Below are 17,528 nucleotides of genomic sequence, written 5' to 3' on the forward strand. Positions count from 1 at the left end.
TTGTTCATTTTTTTGTTTTCATCTTACCTGATAAAATAGTATTTTAAATACTTGACAATATGTTGTCCCTTGAAGGCATTTTCAGAATAGTTAGATCCTACTACTTATGATGTTGTGACTTGAGTGTTACAGACTGGCTTAAGTATTTACCATGTGAACTTTACAGTAGATGAGCATGATAGGTTTGAGCTGTTGCCCATGAACTAAAGAACAATGACATATAGCCCAAAGGTTATCATTGAAATTGCATTACACATATATAGATGTGCACAAATCAAGATGACCAGATTTGTATGACATATTTACAAGTGATTCCTGCAGCAACATATAGCTGTATATTCTCAAAAAACAGCTCCTGTTTGAAACATTCTTTTCCAGTCACTTATCCCACCCTTTCCCCCTATCTTTTGATAATGGATAGCTATGGAATATGCCCAGCCTTCAGGATGATTTTTGAAATTTTTCCACTTTAGACAAGTATTCCTCAGAATATACTGAGTTTTCCTTATTTTTAATTAACTCTGATTTGGCTGCAATTCCATTGAACTATTTGAATTTTTATTAGACAAATTGCATACTTAAGAAAATAGGCATTCTCTTTTTAAACACTTTGCCTTTACTCTTAAACACTTTGCATTTACTTTGACTTTGTTGAGTGGTCTCTTCCAACTCTATGATTCTATCATTCTACTCTTCAAATGCCTCCCATATTGTCAACGCTAATAAATATAGCTGATTCATGGTGTTTTTATTCAGATTCTACATTCCTGTGGGACAGATCGATAATACTACTACTTCTAATTATAATATCCTTCATAATGTCAAAAAATTCCTATTTGCAGATAGTGAACAACAAGCAGTATGGTGTACATGCTGACATGAATGCATTAATTCAAGAGAATGGCAAGAACTTGGGAAAGGAAGGAAGATTCCTTGAGGGATACAGGTCATCAGAAGCATTTAGGAATGAAGATACATCAAAGAGGAGTTCTATCTTAGAGGCAAAGCAAGCCAAGGAGCTTGATATAATTCCTCCTGAATATGATAATATAACATTTCAAGGTCTCCGACACGATGTAACTGCCAAGCAGCTGATTGAAGTCCAGCTTCTAGACATGAGCACTGCTGAACAGCTTCATACAGGGAAGAAATCCGTAACTGAGGTTCAAAAAATTCTTGAGACATTTTTAACAAAGCCTACTGCCATAGCGGGATTGTACATTGAAACTAGCAAAGGCAAGATGTCGTTTGCTTCTGCAGCTAAGCAAAGAGTCATTGAAAGATCTTCAGCAGTAGGACTGTTAGAAGCTCAGGCTGTCACTGGTTTTATCATTGACCCTACAACAGGTCAAAAATACTCTGTTGATGATTCAGTCATCAAGGGACTTGTTGATCAAGACTACAAAAGCAGGCTTCTTGAGGCAGAAAAAGCCATTTTAGGATATATCTTCTCTGGGAAAAAACTATCTGTATATCAGGCAATTGAAACCAACTTATTGGAGAGGCAAAAAGGGAAAAATATTCTTGAAGTTCAGCTTGCAAGTGGAGGAATTATTGACCCAGTGAGGAGTGTCCGTATCCCTCCTGAGGCTGCAGTACAATTGGGCTTGCTGAATAACACCATTCTGAAATTTTTACATGAACCATCCAGTAATAAAAAAAGCTTCCAGAATCCTAATAATAAGCAGACCATGTATTATAGTGATTTGCTGAAACTGTGTTTGCTTGATCTAGATAGCAAATGCTTTCTACTTCCTGTTGGGCAAAGAAAAATCACTACTCCATCAGTAGAAAAAATTCATAAAATATCTGTCATTGATGTTAAAACAGGAGCTGAAATGACCTCATATGAGGCCTACAAAAAGGGCCTGATTGACAAAAATGCCTACCTTGAGTTATCTGCACAGGAATTTCAGTGGAAAGAATCAACATGCTTTGATTCCCAAGGCAACTCTTACCTTGTGCTCACAGATCTGAAAACTGGAATGCAGTTCAATATTGATGAGGCATTAGCTGATGGTAAAGTGGACAGAATACTGGTTAGTAAATACAAGGAAGGTCAAATAACAGCCAGTGAGTTTGGTGACATTTTGTTGAGCAATTCCAAACCACGTACAGACTTGAACAGTCCTATTGCTGGTGTATGGTTGTCTGAGACAAATGAAAGGATGCCTATTTTTAAAGCTTCCCGCAGAAACCTGATGGATAGAACCACAGCATTGAGATGCCTTGAAGCACAAGCCAGTACTGGAGGTATAATTGATCCCTTTACTGGGAAGAGATATTGTGTATCAGAGGCCTTGCAAAGAGAGCTAATTGATGAGACATCTGCTAAGCACATTAAGCAATGTGAATTAGCTTTTACTGGGATTATCCATCCCATAACAAAAAGTATTATGTCAGTTACTGAAGCTATTAACGTACATGTCCTGGACAAAGAAATGGGCACTCGCTGCCTGGAGTATCAGCATCTGACTGGTGGACTGATAGATCCTAAATCTCATGCTAGATTATCAATGGAAGAAGCAATTAAAAATGGTGTAATTGATGCTGTTACTGCAACAAAGATGAAAGATGACAAATTCTACCTAAAAAGTATTACATGCCCTAACACAAAAAGGAAATTGACATATAAAGAGGCTCTTGAACGAGCAGTTTTTGACTGCCACACAGGGCTACGATTATTAGAAGCAGCTGAGCTAATTTCCTCTGGGATTTCTAGCCTGTATTTTTCTACACAGTGATAATTTAACAATTTGAGGCTGTAATTTTATATTGACTTTCCTAGAAATAGCCAGGGGTTTCTGTTCTGCAGTAATGTGAACAATCTGCTTTATAGAAATTATTCCCTAGAATTTTTTTGGTTTATAATAGAGGATTTCTGGGAAAATTGAGACTGATTTCCAAATAGAGCAGAGCTTGTCAACTTTGTCTGTGTATGGTATTCTGCATGATTTAGTACAGTCCATTATAACCATAGTGCATAAACATTTCTCTTTCATTTATTCCAATGGATGATTGAAGATGATACTTTGTCTGCGTCATTCTGAAATCATGGGACTTACATGCACAAACTATAACTGGATTGCACTCCTGCTTTATAAAAGAGATATCAGCAGCTTTATGTGTATAAAAAGCTAAACTTGGGTGCATTATGATAGGAATGTTTTATAGTAAAGGTGTTGTTTTGTTTTTGAGGATGGGCTACAAGGAGATGTACTATCCATATTTTAAAAAAATCTTCTGCAGTCAAACAGCATGTCTTATTATGTTCATATCAACATAACATGAAACCCAATCCTTCAAACATCAGTTTGAAGTATTATAGCAAGCATAATAACTTTCCCACTGAAATCAGCTGCAAATGAGTGCTATGTTGTGCTCATACAGTAGAGTCTCACTTATCCAAGCTAAACGGGCCGGCAGAAGCTTGGATAAGCGAATATCTTGGATAATAAGGAGGGATTAAGAAAAAGCCTATTAAACATCAAATAAGGTTATGATTTTACAAATTAAGCGCCAAAACATCATGTTGTACAACAAATTTGACAGAAAAAGTAGTTCAATATGCAGTAATGTTATGTTGTAATTACTGTATTTACGAATTTAGCACCAAAATATCACGATATATTGAAAACATTGACTACAAAAATGGCTTGGATAATCCAGAAACTTGGATAAGCGAGGCTTGGATAAGTGAGACTCTACTGTATTTATGTGATAACCAAATGTGTGTAAATCTGCAAGGATTCAAAGTCCAGGGTCAAAAATAAACATACTTGAAAACAATGCTTGTTTCTAGGTGTCTGGTTTTGAGTGATACGGAATCTGGTACAGATTCTTAAATGTCTTAAAACAGTGGAAATATAAGCCTTTTTTTACACTGATGTATTACCCATTGTGATAAATGGCCTTGCTCCCTTGAAAGTCTCTTTGAAATTGCATCCTATGTTAGATGACTTTAAAACTGAGGGGAGACAAGCATATCAGAGAAAACTGATGACTTCTGTGTTTCACATTTTGTCTCATGATTCTTCACATGATTTGGGGATGTCATTCATTTGAAGCCATATGACTGTGAAATGGTTAAAACTATAATTCTCACTTGACATTTCATTTATCTAAAGTGATAAACATTTCAAATATTATGTTGAGAACAAAGCTTTTGAGTATTATACATTACTAAAATTTGGTAACCTCTTCAATATCATGTTATCTACATTGGGGTGTACATATAATGCAAAGGCATTAGAAATAATTATTTAAATCATTATGGTGCAGTGGTGGATGAGAGGTTTCTATCATGTGGATTTGATCAGCTGTATATATCTGTGTTTGTCAGTATGCATCATAACTACTCTTTTGACTTTTTTTGCAGATGTTTCAAATGAATAATTTGGTTAATGCCTTTAAACAGTTATTAGCCATTAAAATCATGTATCAGAATGATATGGTGATTAATGGATTTAAACTAAATAAAGCTTTTCTAAACCTGGTATCTTTAATAGAAAGCTTTTGAGATTATTGTACAATTTGTGTGGCTAAAAGTTAATGTCATGGCAGTTTAAAACACCCTTTTTTACAATACTGATTGTTCATCAGAAGTCAGTAGAAGAAGAAAAGAAGGAACACGTTGAAAAAGCTGGGGACTTACTGAAATGGGTATCAAATGTCACCAAGAGTCTCAGAGAAGGTGGTGGAGGAAGATCTGAAAAAGCAGATTTACTTAAGAAACAGGTATTAAAATTCTGCTTGAGAATACATAACAATTGTTGCATGAGCCTGCTTTGTTTGGCCCTGTACTTTGAGTCTGCTAAAGAGGCAAATATGACTGACACGCATAAAAAAGAGAAACCAAAGAGCATGCTATGTATGTTCTGTGTTGGACTCAGAAATGATCTTAATTGGTTTAAAGGTGTTTAAAAGATATATTCATAGCAGTAGTTTTAAATATGTTAAATATTTTTCTGAAAGTGACATCCAAGTTTAGAAATAAACACCATATTCAAACAATGCTTTCCCTTCCCCTTTCTCAACTTGTGAGTGTGAGAATGATGTTTTCTACCACCAAGTATCCTTCACCGTGCTCTAGATATCTCTGTGTGGGCATAATGTTCTTTCATGCACACATGTTGGTATAAAGATATAATAAATTAATCATCTTTTGTGCTGAATTTTTTGATAAAGAAAATGAATCACACAGTTCAGATTTGCATACATTGTATTTTAAGCACTAATTTACTCAAATTTAGTTCAAATGTTATATGTCAAGGTGGCAGGGAGTAATTTTGTCCCTGTGACGCTCTGAGGGGCCACGTAGACTAGCAAAAAATGGAAGCCTACTTCTAGTTTTGAAAAACAAGATTTTTAAAAAAATGTTCAGCGATGACAAAGACTCTGTAACTTATTTAAATGGTCAGTTGTTATCGAAGGCTTCCATGAAAAGTGGTCAATCCTTTTCTGGTTAGGAGAAAAGTCCAGGTTCTCTGGACGAATGATAATAGGATTGAGCTCCAAATGTGGCCTAAGGGCCCACCCCTGCCATGTGTGTGGATATTCAAGGAAGCAGGCAGAGCTTGGAAAAATATTTCTGGACTACCTATTCCAAATAGTTGACACCTTCTGAGAGGTATACTCCATAAAAAAGTAACTTTTTCCAAGCAAAGTGGGGAAAATACACACCCATTATGCATCAGTATATAAAGACATGATAAGATTTTATGGCCTACAAATCAAACTCTGAAAAGAATATATAATTAGCACTTGTCTGGCAAAATAAAATGTAGCTTATATTGGAGTAGAAATCATGTGATCTTTTAGGTGCAAATTCAAACAGGACAGCATTGCCAATGGTGAGGATGGCTGACAAGCAGCATTGGGAAGTCAACATGGTTGTCACCTTGAACATAGATGATACCGTGTTTCCCCGAAAATAAGACAGTGTCTTATATTAATTTTTGCTCCCAAAGATGCTCTAGGTCTTATTTTCAGGGGATGTCTTATTTTTCCATGAAGAAGAATTCACATTTTTTGTTGAACAAAGAAATGAACATTTATTATATACTGTACAGTAGTTGTCATCACAAACCAGCATAACCAGACAAATTGTGAATCCTATCAAGAATTTCTTGTTACTACCATTATTTCCATGTACAACAATCTATGGTACATACATTTACCAAACCTGCATGCTCTGGTGTTCTGTTCGGTGGGCATGCTTCCAAACACAAACAGTGCTAGGTCTTACTTTCGGGGGAGGCCTTATATTTAGCAATTCAGCAAAACCTCTACTAGGTCTTATTTTCTGGGGATGTCTTATTTTAGGGGAAACAGGGTACTACAATTGTTCTTTTTCAATAATACTTAAAAATATTCTTCCTCTCATCAGCTACATTTTCATATAATGCTACATATATGGAACATATATAAAGAGAGCATACTGTTGAGACTCATAACTATCTGGTTGCATTAGTTGTAGAAAAAAAATATCAGTAATGAATGAAACATTTTATTGTTATGACAGACAAATGTGACCAAACAATAGTTCTGTAGCTTTGGTTATAAGTCCCCTCTTAAAGCGGATCAAATTTACTGGGAGCAGAATAGATCCAGTGCCTATTTCTCATGAGAGAACCAATTTAAGTACTGTGCAAGTGATTACACTATGACATACAGATCAGTTTTCTTGAGGATTATTAAAATAAACTCTGGTATCCTAACCATAGGTGATAAAAAATTGTGCTGTCGCATACCAAGAGTTTAAGCATTGTAAGGAATAGGAACTGAGAGAGAGACATACACACTGGCCATTTCTGCATAATGGTACAATTCACCGTACAAAGGCTGCATTCCAATAAGAGTTGTACAGAAAGGTGAGGAGGAAGACTTACATGTATGTCAACTGGAGAATGATCACTTTCAGTGGATACAAGAACTAGGATTGCACATATATACTTTTTGTTCAATATCATGTTATGTAATTTTGGGTGTACTACATTGGGGAACTATATCTTACTTCAGTAAAGGTTTACTATAAAAGTCACAGAATCAGATTATGAGTCTACATTAGAGCTAGCCCTTTCGTTGTTTCTCTAGAGTGCCAGCTTGCATGATACCTCCAGCTGTTGGGCCAGAGTTCCCTGCACTCCATACTATTGAGTATACAGCCCAACATTTTTGTCTAATTGTTGATGTCTTGGTTTTTAGGCCTTTTCCTGAGGTTTTTTGAGGCACTGATGCAGAAAATTCATTGGATAGACCGCATCAGCTCTAGTTTCTTAGATAATGTTACCATGATTTTCTATGGGTGAGCAAATAAAGACTGATATATGGCATATGTTCTGTATCTCAAAACTAGAGCTGATAGGGGAAAACTGGTGCCATTTTTGGAATCAGCAGGTCAAATATACCCAGAAACAGGTCTAACATTTGAGGCATCATAATGTATGCTGACCAGTGCTATGGTGTCATGGACTGATGGAATTTGTAATGTAATTATTTACATTTGGAGGGTTGCATGATAACTGCCTTGCTGACTTGATGTATCTGACTTGATGTATCTGTAGCACATTTAGTTAAGAATTGTTTTAATTGAGCGAACCTATGAATTTAATAGGAGGGGTACTGAAGGGGTACTGAAGGGATGGTTTGCCATTTCTTTCCTCTAAAATATAGCCTACAGCAGCTGGTATTCCTTGGCAGTCACCCAACCAAATATTAACCAGGGCTGACCCTTCATGACTTCCAAGATCAGACAGGATCTGTTGTATTTAGAGTACTTAGAGCAGTGGTTCTCAACCTGGGGTCCCCAGTTGTTTTTGCCTTCAACTCCCAGAAATCCTAACAGCTGGTAAACTGGCTGGGATTTCTGGGAGCTGTAGGCCACAAACATCTGGGGACTCCAGGTTGAGAACCACTGACTTAGAGGAATATGTATTAAATACATATTTATCCTTTGTATTAAAAGAAAAAATATCTCCCTTATCATAATATCTGTTCAGGGAAGAAAAGTGAAGGCAACCTGTGGCCTCTTTTTGCAGTAGCACCATAATTTGCACACTTGTAAAATGAGATTCATAAGTTTTGTAGACAGGAGTACTATTACATGTTACAAAAGCTAAGAGAGATCTAGGAACATATCCTTCCTTACTGTATTATATTAAAAACACTAAACTAGAACTGTTAAAAGCACAATAAAACATAGTGAAAAGATAACAGTCTAACACACTCCAATACAAAAATCCTTTTTCCACCATAACCTAAAATCTAGAGGTCTGCCTAAATAAAAAACTCTTTGCCTGCAGTTAGATGTAACATTGAGTTTTCAGGCAAAGAGAGTAGACAGGAGGAGGCAAGCATATATATACTCATGTGTGTGTGTGGGGGGGGGGGGGGGATTCAGAAGATGGGATCTGCCACAGAGAAGGCTTCTCCTTCGCCCTCACCAAATCACCTGTGATGGTGGAAGGACATAGAGAAAGCCTTCCTCTGAAAATCTTAAAAGGTTCATAGAAGCATAAGATACTTCTTTGTATACATCCTTCAAGATCTGAAGGCATATGAAGGAGCATTTGTTCATATCTTTCCTTCTGCTTAAATCCATACCTAGCCAACATTGATTCTCATCATTTTAATCTTACATTGCTACTTCTGATGACATATGATAAAATATACATTTATTTCATCTGATCTAGGGAAAGTTTTGTCTGATATTGTTTGGAAATCTCTGTCTTGTAATAAGACAAAAAAATCAATATAAACTAGTTTTGTTTGTCCCACAAAACAAATCCACAGATTAAGTCAAGCAATACATTATTTTGAATTACCCAATATTTAATATGATAGCAACTCAGAGGCATCTGCAATTGCAAGGTGTATTAATAATAGGAAAGCACTCTTAGAAAAAATAAAGCCGGCTGCCCAAGTTGTTCTTAACCTAATATAATAGGCTAGGTTATAAGGCAAGCTATAAATAAACAAACTAAATAATTGATACTAGCATGTATCTATCAGCTTGTATGCAAAATCAATCATGTTACATATAAGACTGACAAATTGAGAATATTTTCTATAGAGTCATTCTTTAGGCTTTCCTGGAAATAACTCTTGGAGTTCAGAGGCTTATTTCCAACTAACTGGGTGTAGGATTCCAGCCTTAGTGTACTTGCTGTAGAGGAAGTCCATTCAGTCTCAGAGTTCAGGCTTTCTTCTGAGCAGAGACGCACAGCTTTGCTTATAATAAATGCAATGTATGTCCTTTCCCAATATTGAAATGCTCACACTCACCGATCCCTTTGTAATAATTAAGCTTTGTATTTGCTTCAGAGTAGACTATATTTTATGTCTCTTGCTTACATATATTTGTTGATTGCACTTGTGCAAACTTGAATATTTTCCTTTCCCCCCCCCCCCAGATATCTGCTGATGATTTATCTATGAAGAAAGAACAGATATCAGAAGCTTTACAAACAACGCAAACATTTTTAGCAAAACATGGCGATAAGTAAGTTTATTATGGTTATTAGACACACTAACACTGTTTTGAAGTTAGAGGTACTATTTCTGATTAATAGATTAATATTATACTTCAACCATAGGCCACATACAAATAAAAATACCATATAAAAGTGCAGCACTATAAAACAATATAAAAGTACTACATGAAGTAATTGGTATGTAAAACTTGCTTATTAATATTCAGTATTAAAATACAATATACTGTATTAAATATAAACAATGGTTTTAAAATTTAGATTCAATAAAATTGAGTTTGCTAAGAGCATCCCCATTTTAATTACTGCCAGGGTGAAAAGAGAAATCTTGTGAGTTATCATTAGTAGTAACATTGAATTTTGAGGTATACAGAACCTGTGGGTAGGCTCCAGATATAAGAGCTCTGAAACTTTAAATTATACTTTTGCTTGTTTTGAAATCACAACTGGATGTTTGTATTAACCATGGCAGTGGAGCTACAGGATTTTGACCATCATGTGTAGGCAATTTTCCTATATATGACACCCTCACCCTCACCATATTCATTAATGTAATACAGAGCATTTAGGCTAGTCTTCTGTCTGTTATGCAGTTAGGTTAATAGAAATGTAAGCTGAAATCTTCTTAACTGTAGCACCTACCATCTGCTATTCTCTTCCAGTGAAAAGTTGCCTGAGACAGTCTTTGTCTTTAAAAGGCAAGTAGGCTTTCCCTGTAGATGGGTCTTGGAACTGTGAGTTGGGTTTTTCATGGTCTACTGAACTGCAGTAGGTTCTTGATTTCTTTAGGTTTTACATCACGTTGGACTAGCAATATAAATATTTCCTATTTCAGTCTTACATGGAGGAATTGGGAATTTCACAATTGGCAACATAGGAGGGTTTTTGCACATTTTTGAAAGATGTGTTGCATTTCAAGACGCTCTTCCAAAACTTTTCGCAGCCCCTGACAATGCTTTTACACAAAACCAGTGAGGTTTCATTTATTTGTTGCTAATACTAAAGTATTAGGATTTTGCCTATAACAGTATCTGCTGCATAAATGTGTTGTGTGAAAAATAGTGAAATAAATATTGTGGTGACTGATTTTTTCAAATGTGGGCATCTCAGTATGTCAAGATTCACAAGAATCCATTAAATGTTTGTAAACTGTTAACACATCCACACTTATCTATTTTTTCCATAGAATGACAGAGGAGGAGAAAAATGAAATGGAAAACCATGTTAAGTCCCTGCAAGAAGGTTATAAACTATTATCCAATGAAGATTTGAAACAGTTGCAGGAGGAACAAAATATAGATGATGAAAGAATGGATGAAAAGGTATCCCATAGTCTGAGTTATATTCCTAGCTATGGAATATGTTCTGAGTTTGATTTATTGCATGGTTGTGGAATTTTATTAACATTAAAAAAAACCAAAACTGCATTGAATTGTGTGTATTATAAAATCAAAATAAGAATTTGTTGACTGTCAGCTTTCAATCTAATTGTGTATCTAATTCAGAGTATTGCTGGATGTGTATAAGTGAAAATACTGAGATTTAATGTATGGACAGACTTTTCTACGTTATGCATTGCATGAACTAAGAGTGAAGAACCATACATCACTTAACCCTTCTTTTTAATTACCATGCTTTGAAACCCATCAAAATTTCTGCTCTTTAAAGACATGATACCACATGAAAATTCCATATGTTATACAAGTTATATTTCGAAAGTTCATTGGTTTATAAGCCAAAATAAATTTGGAATCCAGGCTCATTTCTATCTGCAATTAATGTCCACTGTTTACCTATTAGAGGATTTGCAAAATATCCGCAAATATAGGGATTACTGTGCATAAAATTTTTAAAGTTGCTCCCAGTTGAAGATTTTCAGTGCAAACCAGGTGCCATCCGTTCAAGTGGATACAATATTTGACTCTTGTTGTTTGGATGTGTGTCTACAAGTGCTGTATGCTGTAAACATGAATAGCATGTGTGTTTTTGTTCCACTTACTGTTTTCAGAATAACCAAAGCTCTCACAAAGCACAGAGTTAGCATGAAAGTTTGCCTTCCAGGTACATGTTCTCTCTGCTCACTATATGACCATTGATTCTGTTATCTTTCACTAACCATGTTGATGTATGCAGAACATAGGCTTTTTATTCACTGATGCATGTTGTGCTCCAGTCTTTTATCACACTGTTTGCTGTTGAATCACTGACATAGATCATTCCTGCATTGAACTGCTAACATTCACAGTTTTGAGCCAACCTTGGTAAGTAAGTAATTTTATGTTGTATATGGATGAATATTAAATTTCAAAGATTCGAGTTGTTACAATTTATAAAACATTGAAAAATCATATATTTCTTCTTTTAGGTGGACAAAGTTATAGCTGGCATCATTGATCAGACCACCGGAGAGAAGTTTTCAGTCTTGCAGGCAGTTTATAAAGGACTTCTTGACTATGACACTGGAATTCAATTACTTCAGGCCCAGCTCATTTTATCAGGCTTAATTTCACCAACTCTGAGAAAGGGTTTTGACCTTGAAGAAGCAAAAGCTAATGGACTTGTTGATGACCAAGCTGTAATGCAGCTACAAGATTTGCAGAATGCCAAGTCAGTCCTTTCAGAACTGCAGTTGACACCACACCCAGTAGTTGCTGCTTTGGAAAAGAGTTTAATTTCAGAATCTTTGGCTATTAAAATTCTTGAAATCCAGTTTTCCACAGGGCATATAAGTATACCAGGCACAGAAGAACATTTGACTGTGCACCACGCTTTTCAGAAGAACCTAATTTCTGCAGCATTATATACCAAACTTCTAGAACGACAGGACATGTGCAGAGATCTCATTGATCCCAACACTGCTGAAAGGCTCTCCCTTGAGGAGTTGCTTGACAGAACTGTTATACATGAAAAAACAAGCTTGAGATTTTTACCTGTGATGCCTCAAGAAAGAGGGCGGATAATGCTAAAATCTGGAAGGAAGATAACTGTTTTGAGAGCAGCTCATGAAGGACTCATAGAAAGGGAAACTATGTTCAGGCTGTTAGGTGCTCAGCTGTTTTCTGGGGGTATCATCCATCCTCACTCGGGACACCGGATGACTGTTGAAGAGGCAATGGGAGAAGGGCTGATTGATCAAGACACTGCTTGTGCTGTTTTGACTCACCAGGTTCAGACAGGTGGGATCCAATGTCCAAACTCATCAAAACGGTTGACTGTTGACGAAGCTGTACAATGCAACCTGATCTCCTCTAGGAGTGCACTGCTGGTGCTTGAGGCACAGAGAAACTTTGTTGGCCTCCTCTGGCCACACAATGGTGAAATCTTCCCTATATCCACCTCCTTGCATCAAGACATGATTACTAATGAGTTGGCCTGCAAAATTCTAAATGGGAGGCAGAAAATAGCAGCTCTTTATATTCCAGAAACATGTGAAGTGATCAGCTTGGAGAATGCTGCCCAGCAAGGAATCATAGATAGCTACACATCATCAATTTTGTGTAATCTTACACTGCCTGATGAAATGCCAAATATGGATGATCTACCATTCCCTTTGAAGAGAGCTGCAAGATGGTTTTCATCTTGCGAACTCCATCCATCTTTCCTGCACAAGCAAAGCAGGGATATAGATAGTACTAGTACCAGTGATCCAAAGCAACACCACTTTCAACAAGCTCAAAAGCTATTCATGTCTTACCTAATGATAAATAGCTATATGGATGCTAATTCGGGCCACAGGCTTCTTTTGCATTGTGGTGACTTAAACGAAACTGTCAAGTGGTTAAGGGATGGCAGTAGTTCCCAATATAATACAGATGGGATAGAAGGACAATCTTGTGACTTCTGTATAAACCCAAAATCACCAGATCATGAGCAAAACTCTAAAAATAGTTCTATCACTGGCAATGATTTAATCCAAGATACAGGCATCCAAAACATTTCTAGGGATGATAAGAAGAAGGAATTTCACAAAGATGACCAGAACAGCAAGCATTTAAAGGAAAATAATTTATCAGTTGTAACTGGTGTTTCAGATACATCAGAATATCTTACAGATACATTATTTTCCAAAAAGGAAACGAAATTTGGAGAGGCAACCAATGCAAAGGGGAAACATGAAACAGAAAGTTTGCTAGAATCTTCTGAAGAAATACCAATGAAAATAGGGGAAAACATAACTAAGGAAACAGATGCTGGAAGTGATGAAGTAAGGGGTTGCCCCTCAAATTATTTTCAGGAAAGCAATCCTTCAATAATAAATGAACATAATATTGGTGTGTTAGAAGAAGGGAAAGTCAAGGAGAAAGAAAACATTATGTCAGTCATCTTAGACAACCATTTAGATGCTAGTCATTTCCCAGATATTAATACTGAAGGAAAAGCACAAGGCATCTCTGTTTCACAGAGAGGCAAGTGTCATAATTTTCAGACTGAAGAAGAAATTGTATTGATGGAAGATGAAGTAAAAGAGGAGTTTTGCAATAGTACTCTGGAACATGGCAATAAACTTTTAAAAACACGGACTCAGGAAGATTTGGAGCCTTATACTACAGATGGGTTGTTGCAGCCAGAAATTAATAATGCTCCTTTGCTTCATAATTATAATAAGAACAGTGGATGTCCTTTGCAAGCTTTTATTGATACAAACAGTAATGTACCGCTAGAAGACAGTCCTATACTACATGATGCATGCCCACCAAAAGATTCCCATTACATTAATGGTAGACTACCACAAGATCTTACAAAATATGTCAATCCACCATTGAAAGACACTGCAGATAGATTTACTGTGCAAGATAAATCATCATTAGAAGCATGTCATATACCACATAGTACAGTTCAAAATAATCAGAGTATGCCAGTGCTAGAAAAGGATTCTCCTGATATTAATTCATTATATGAAGACAATATGAGTTTGATCAATGGATTATTAAAGGAACAGCGGATGGAAATTGAAAATAGGGAATATATGGAAAAACTTATTATTACCAGAAACAGTCAGCAGCTCATAGAGCCAGCTGATTTACACAGTACATCTCATACCAATTTTGATAGGAATCTATTGTTGAAAAATAAAGATGATAAATCCACTATGCCAATTCAAAGACTTCCCCTGGAAGATGTCATTGATAGAAACAATGAGTTCATAGCTGCAGTCAGTTTTGAATTTTCTGATGAAATATCTATTAACATCACTCCTGAGAGCGAACCCAGAACATCTCTGGAAGTTGATACTGGAATGAAGAATAAAGAGCTATCTCTGGGTGACTATCAACCAGGAGTTGCACTTGGCAGCTTGATTCTGGAGGGAAGCAACATTATTTCACAGCCAGAAAATGACGGTGACTATAAAGACAGTACAGGGCAGTGTCATACAACTTTGCATAAAGATGTCAGTGAAACTTATGACGCTACACAGACCCATCATAACAATGGAAAGGTCTGTAACTTGGCAAAAATGAACAACAGTAAAGATGTTACTCCAGAGCCTACCAAGGAAGCCATAAAAGTAGCAGCAGAAAAGCCAGTTCACAGAGGTCCAAAATATTCTCAGGTTAACCTGAATGACAATGAGGAGAATATTCTGTGCTTTAGTGAATCAAATGACACAGAGATTTTTGAAATTATAAATGTTGGAGCTTTCAATGCATGGCTACTAGATACTCAAGATAAGGTGGAAGGTACTGGAGATGTAGAAAAGAAAGATCAGAAAAAAGGAAGTGATGATAGTGAAGGAAATGACATCTCCCATGAAAGGTTACAGGAAGCTGAAAATCAAAGAGTTGGGCATGAGGAAATCCGAATGAAGGAAGGTGACTCTGATGGGAGTGAATATGAAAGCTTATGCATGGATAGTGGGAATAGCGATTATGAGGAAAATACTAATAATATTGAGGGAGAAAATAGTGGAGATGAGGACGATTTTGAAGGTTATGATTATGTTGATTTTGATTATGATACTTCTGATACCACAGATGTGGATGAGGATGTGATGGAAATGCATTATTTTCAGTGCCATGCTGAAAAGATTGGAGCACAGTGTTTTGGAGACAACGGAAAACAACTTTCAGACAAGAATATTTATCAGGAAAATAATTTGCACGTGGAGTCAAAAGATGGCTTCCCCTGCTTTGAAAACTGTAGTGCTTCCAAAAACCAAAATAAACCTGATGCTACTAAAGAAATTATTTATAGCCTATCATGTAAATGTAAAGATGAAATACTGCAAGACAGTGATCAGGATCATGAATCTTTCATGGAAAGTCAAATCCCTCCATTATGTATAACCAATGGTGCAACATTAAAGGATACAAGACGAACAGATGATAAGCAGGTTGAGCCAGACGTTCCTCCTCAAAACAACTTACATACTGATCACAGCAAAGTTAAATTTCATGATGACATATTAATGCCATGTTTTAATAATGAGAAAAGTCAGGAAGTTAATGGTGGAGCACTGGTACAAGCAATTACTAATAAGCCACAGTTAGGAATGGGAACTCCAGAACAAGATAATAATGGGGTGTGTATTCTAAATGGAAAGCTGGGTGAGTCTTTCACACCAGACATTAAAAATGGTTACAATGATATTCCCCCATGTGATGGAACAACAAATATTGACCAAATATCAGACAAAACAAAATCAGGCATGCATTCAAATGGCTTTCCTACTAATGAATCAGTGGACCATGTGGAGGATTTTGGCCTTTCCACTTACTTAAAACAAAGTGCAAAAAATGTCAAAGCCAAAGATATATTAGAATTGAGAGAGAATAATACATTGCACCTTACAAAACCTCAAGACAATGGAAAAGATCTAGATGCCATTAGCTGCAGAAACAATAAGGGAGAGCACAATCCAAGAGAATTGAATTGCCAGCTGTTGCCATCTCTACCATCAGTTCCTCCAGAGCCTGTGTTAGTTAAAAAAAGAGAAGGTGGTGTCCACCCTGATCTGCATCATGATAAAACCCAAAACTCCAAATATGACTTTAACAAGATGTCACAACAGGAGCATGAAGCAAGTAACAAAGATGAAACAAGTTCTAAGGATCAGGCAATAGGCTTGTTTTATAATACATTAAGCACCGTGGATGGTAGTTCCTACTGTATGAAGCAGAAAGCTGATGAAACATGGACTGCTCCTAGCAGCTTAAGAACTCCTAAGAAAAGCATACAACTGTCACAGAAAGATATGGTGTTTCTTAATTTTCCTCCAGTGAAGGAACAAGAAGTGCATTTCTCTATACCAGCTACATTACCTGAAGGCATAACAGATATATTTAAAAGCGGTATAAAAGATGGCCGTGTTTATTACAAGCGTGAAGATGAACCATTGAGTTATATTGGTACAAAAGGTTTAATGCAAAATTTACTGAAAATGGTTAATTACACACATCATGACAATGAGGAGTCTAATCAATCTGAAATCAAACATGCAAATGACAGTAGAACTATTTCAATGTCCACTCAAATGTGTGTAAATACAAATGAATATAATTTTGCCCCAGATATTTGGATTGATAATAGAAGTCCTGACCTCCTCCTTGATATATTGAAGCAAGACCATGGCAATCGAACTGAAAGTACACATGAGACTGTGGATGATGTGGTCCAGAGTGGAAAAGATCCAGAGAAAAGAACCTCTGAGCTTGACCATACTTTTCCCATCCTAGATGGGACTGGACATTCATTAGAATTGAAATCAGAACATGCTGCAGCGTATACTGATGCATTTGGTAAGACTCTTAACTTGAAACAACATCACCAAGCTGAGCAACCAGTCCATCCACCAAACATCTACTCTAATGACATTATGGGAATGACTGAATCTGTACCAGGATCTGACACAAGAAGCATGGTAAGTAGCAACTCTTATAATTGTGTATTGTAATTGTGTCAAAGGCATGTATTTAGTGTATTTTGATAGGGGTGCACTTATTAGCAAAATCAATTGCATGTACATTACCAATATGCTATGAACCACCTATCACAAGTTGACAAATGTCCCCTGGTTGGCAAAATGTTTAAATTACAAAG

The 17,528-nt window shown here is 36.4% G+C and overlaps 1 protein-coding gene across 26 annotated transcripts in view; it reads left to right on the top strand.

Annotated features, from left to right (window-relative positions):
• Positions 1-17,528, top strand: part of dst (dystonin) — a 448,648-nt gene that overhangs the window by 276,258 nt on the left and 154,862 nt on the right. For 15 of the 26 annotated variants that reach the window (XM_062982326.1, XM_062982385.1, XM_062982334.1 and 12 more), the window contains 4 exons: positions 4,603-4,737; positions 9,414-9,502; positions 10,678-10,813; positions 11,857-17,349. In XM_062982326.1, the coding sequence (XP_062838396.1) occupies positions 4,603-4,737; positions 9,414-9,502; positions 10,678-10,813; positions 11,857-17,349 (5,853 nt within the window). Of the gene's footprint in view, positions 1-842; positions 4,497-4,602; positions 4,738-9,413; positions 9,503-10,677; positions 10,814-11,856; positions 17,350-17,528 lie in introns of those variants that run through there. The other 11 variants (XM_062982357.1, XM_062982367.1, XM_062982359.1 and 8 more) reach the window with 2 other exon arrangements.

Source organism: Anolis carolinensis, chromosome 1, assembly GCF_035594765.1.
Source record: "Anolis carolinensis isolate JA03-04 chromosome 1, rAnoCar3.1.pri, whole genome shotgun sequence".
NCBI classification, from domain to species: Eukaryota; Metazoa; Chordata; class Lepidosauria; order Squamata; family Dactyloidae; genus Anolis; species Anolis carolinensis.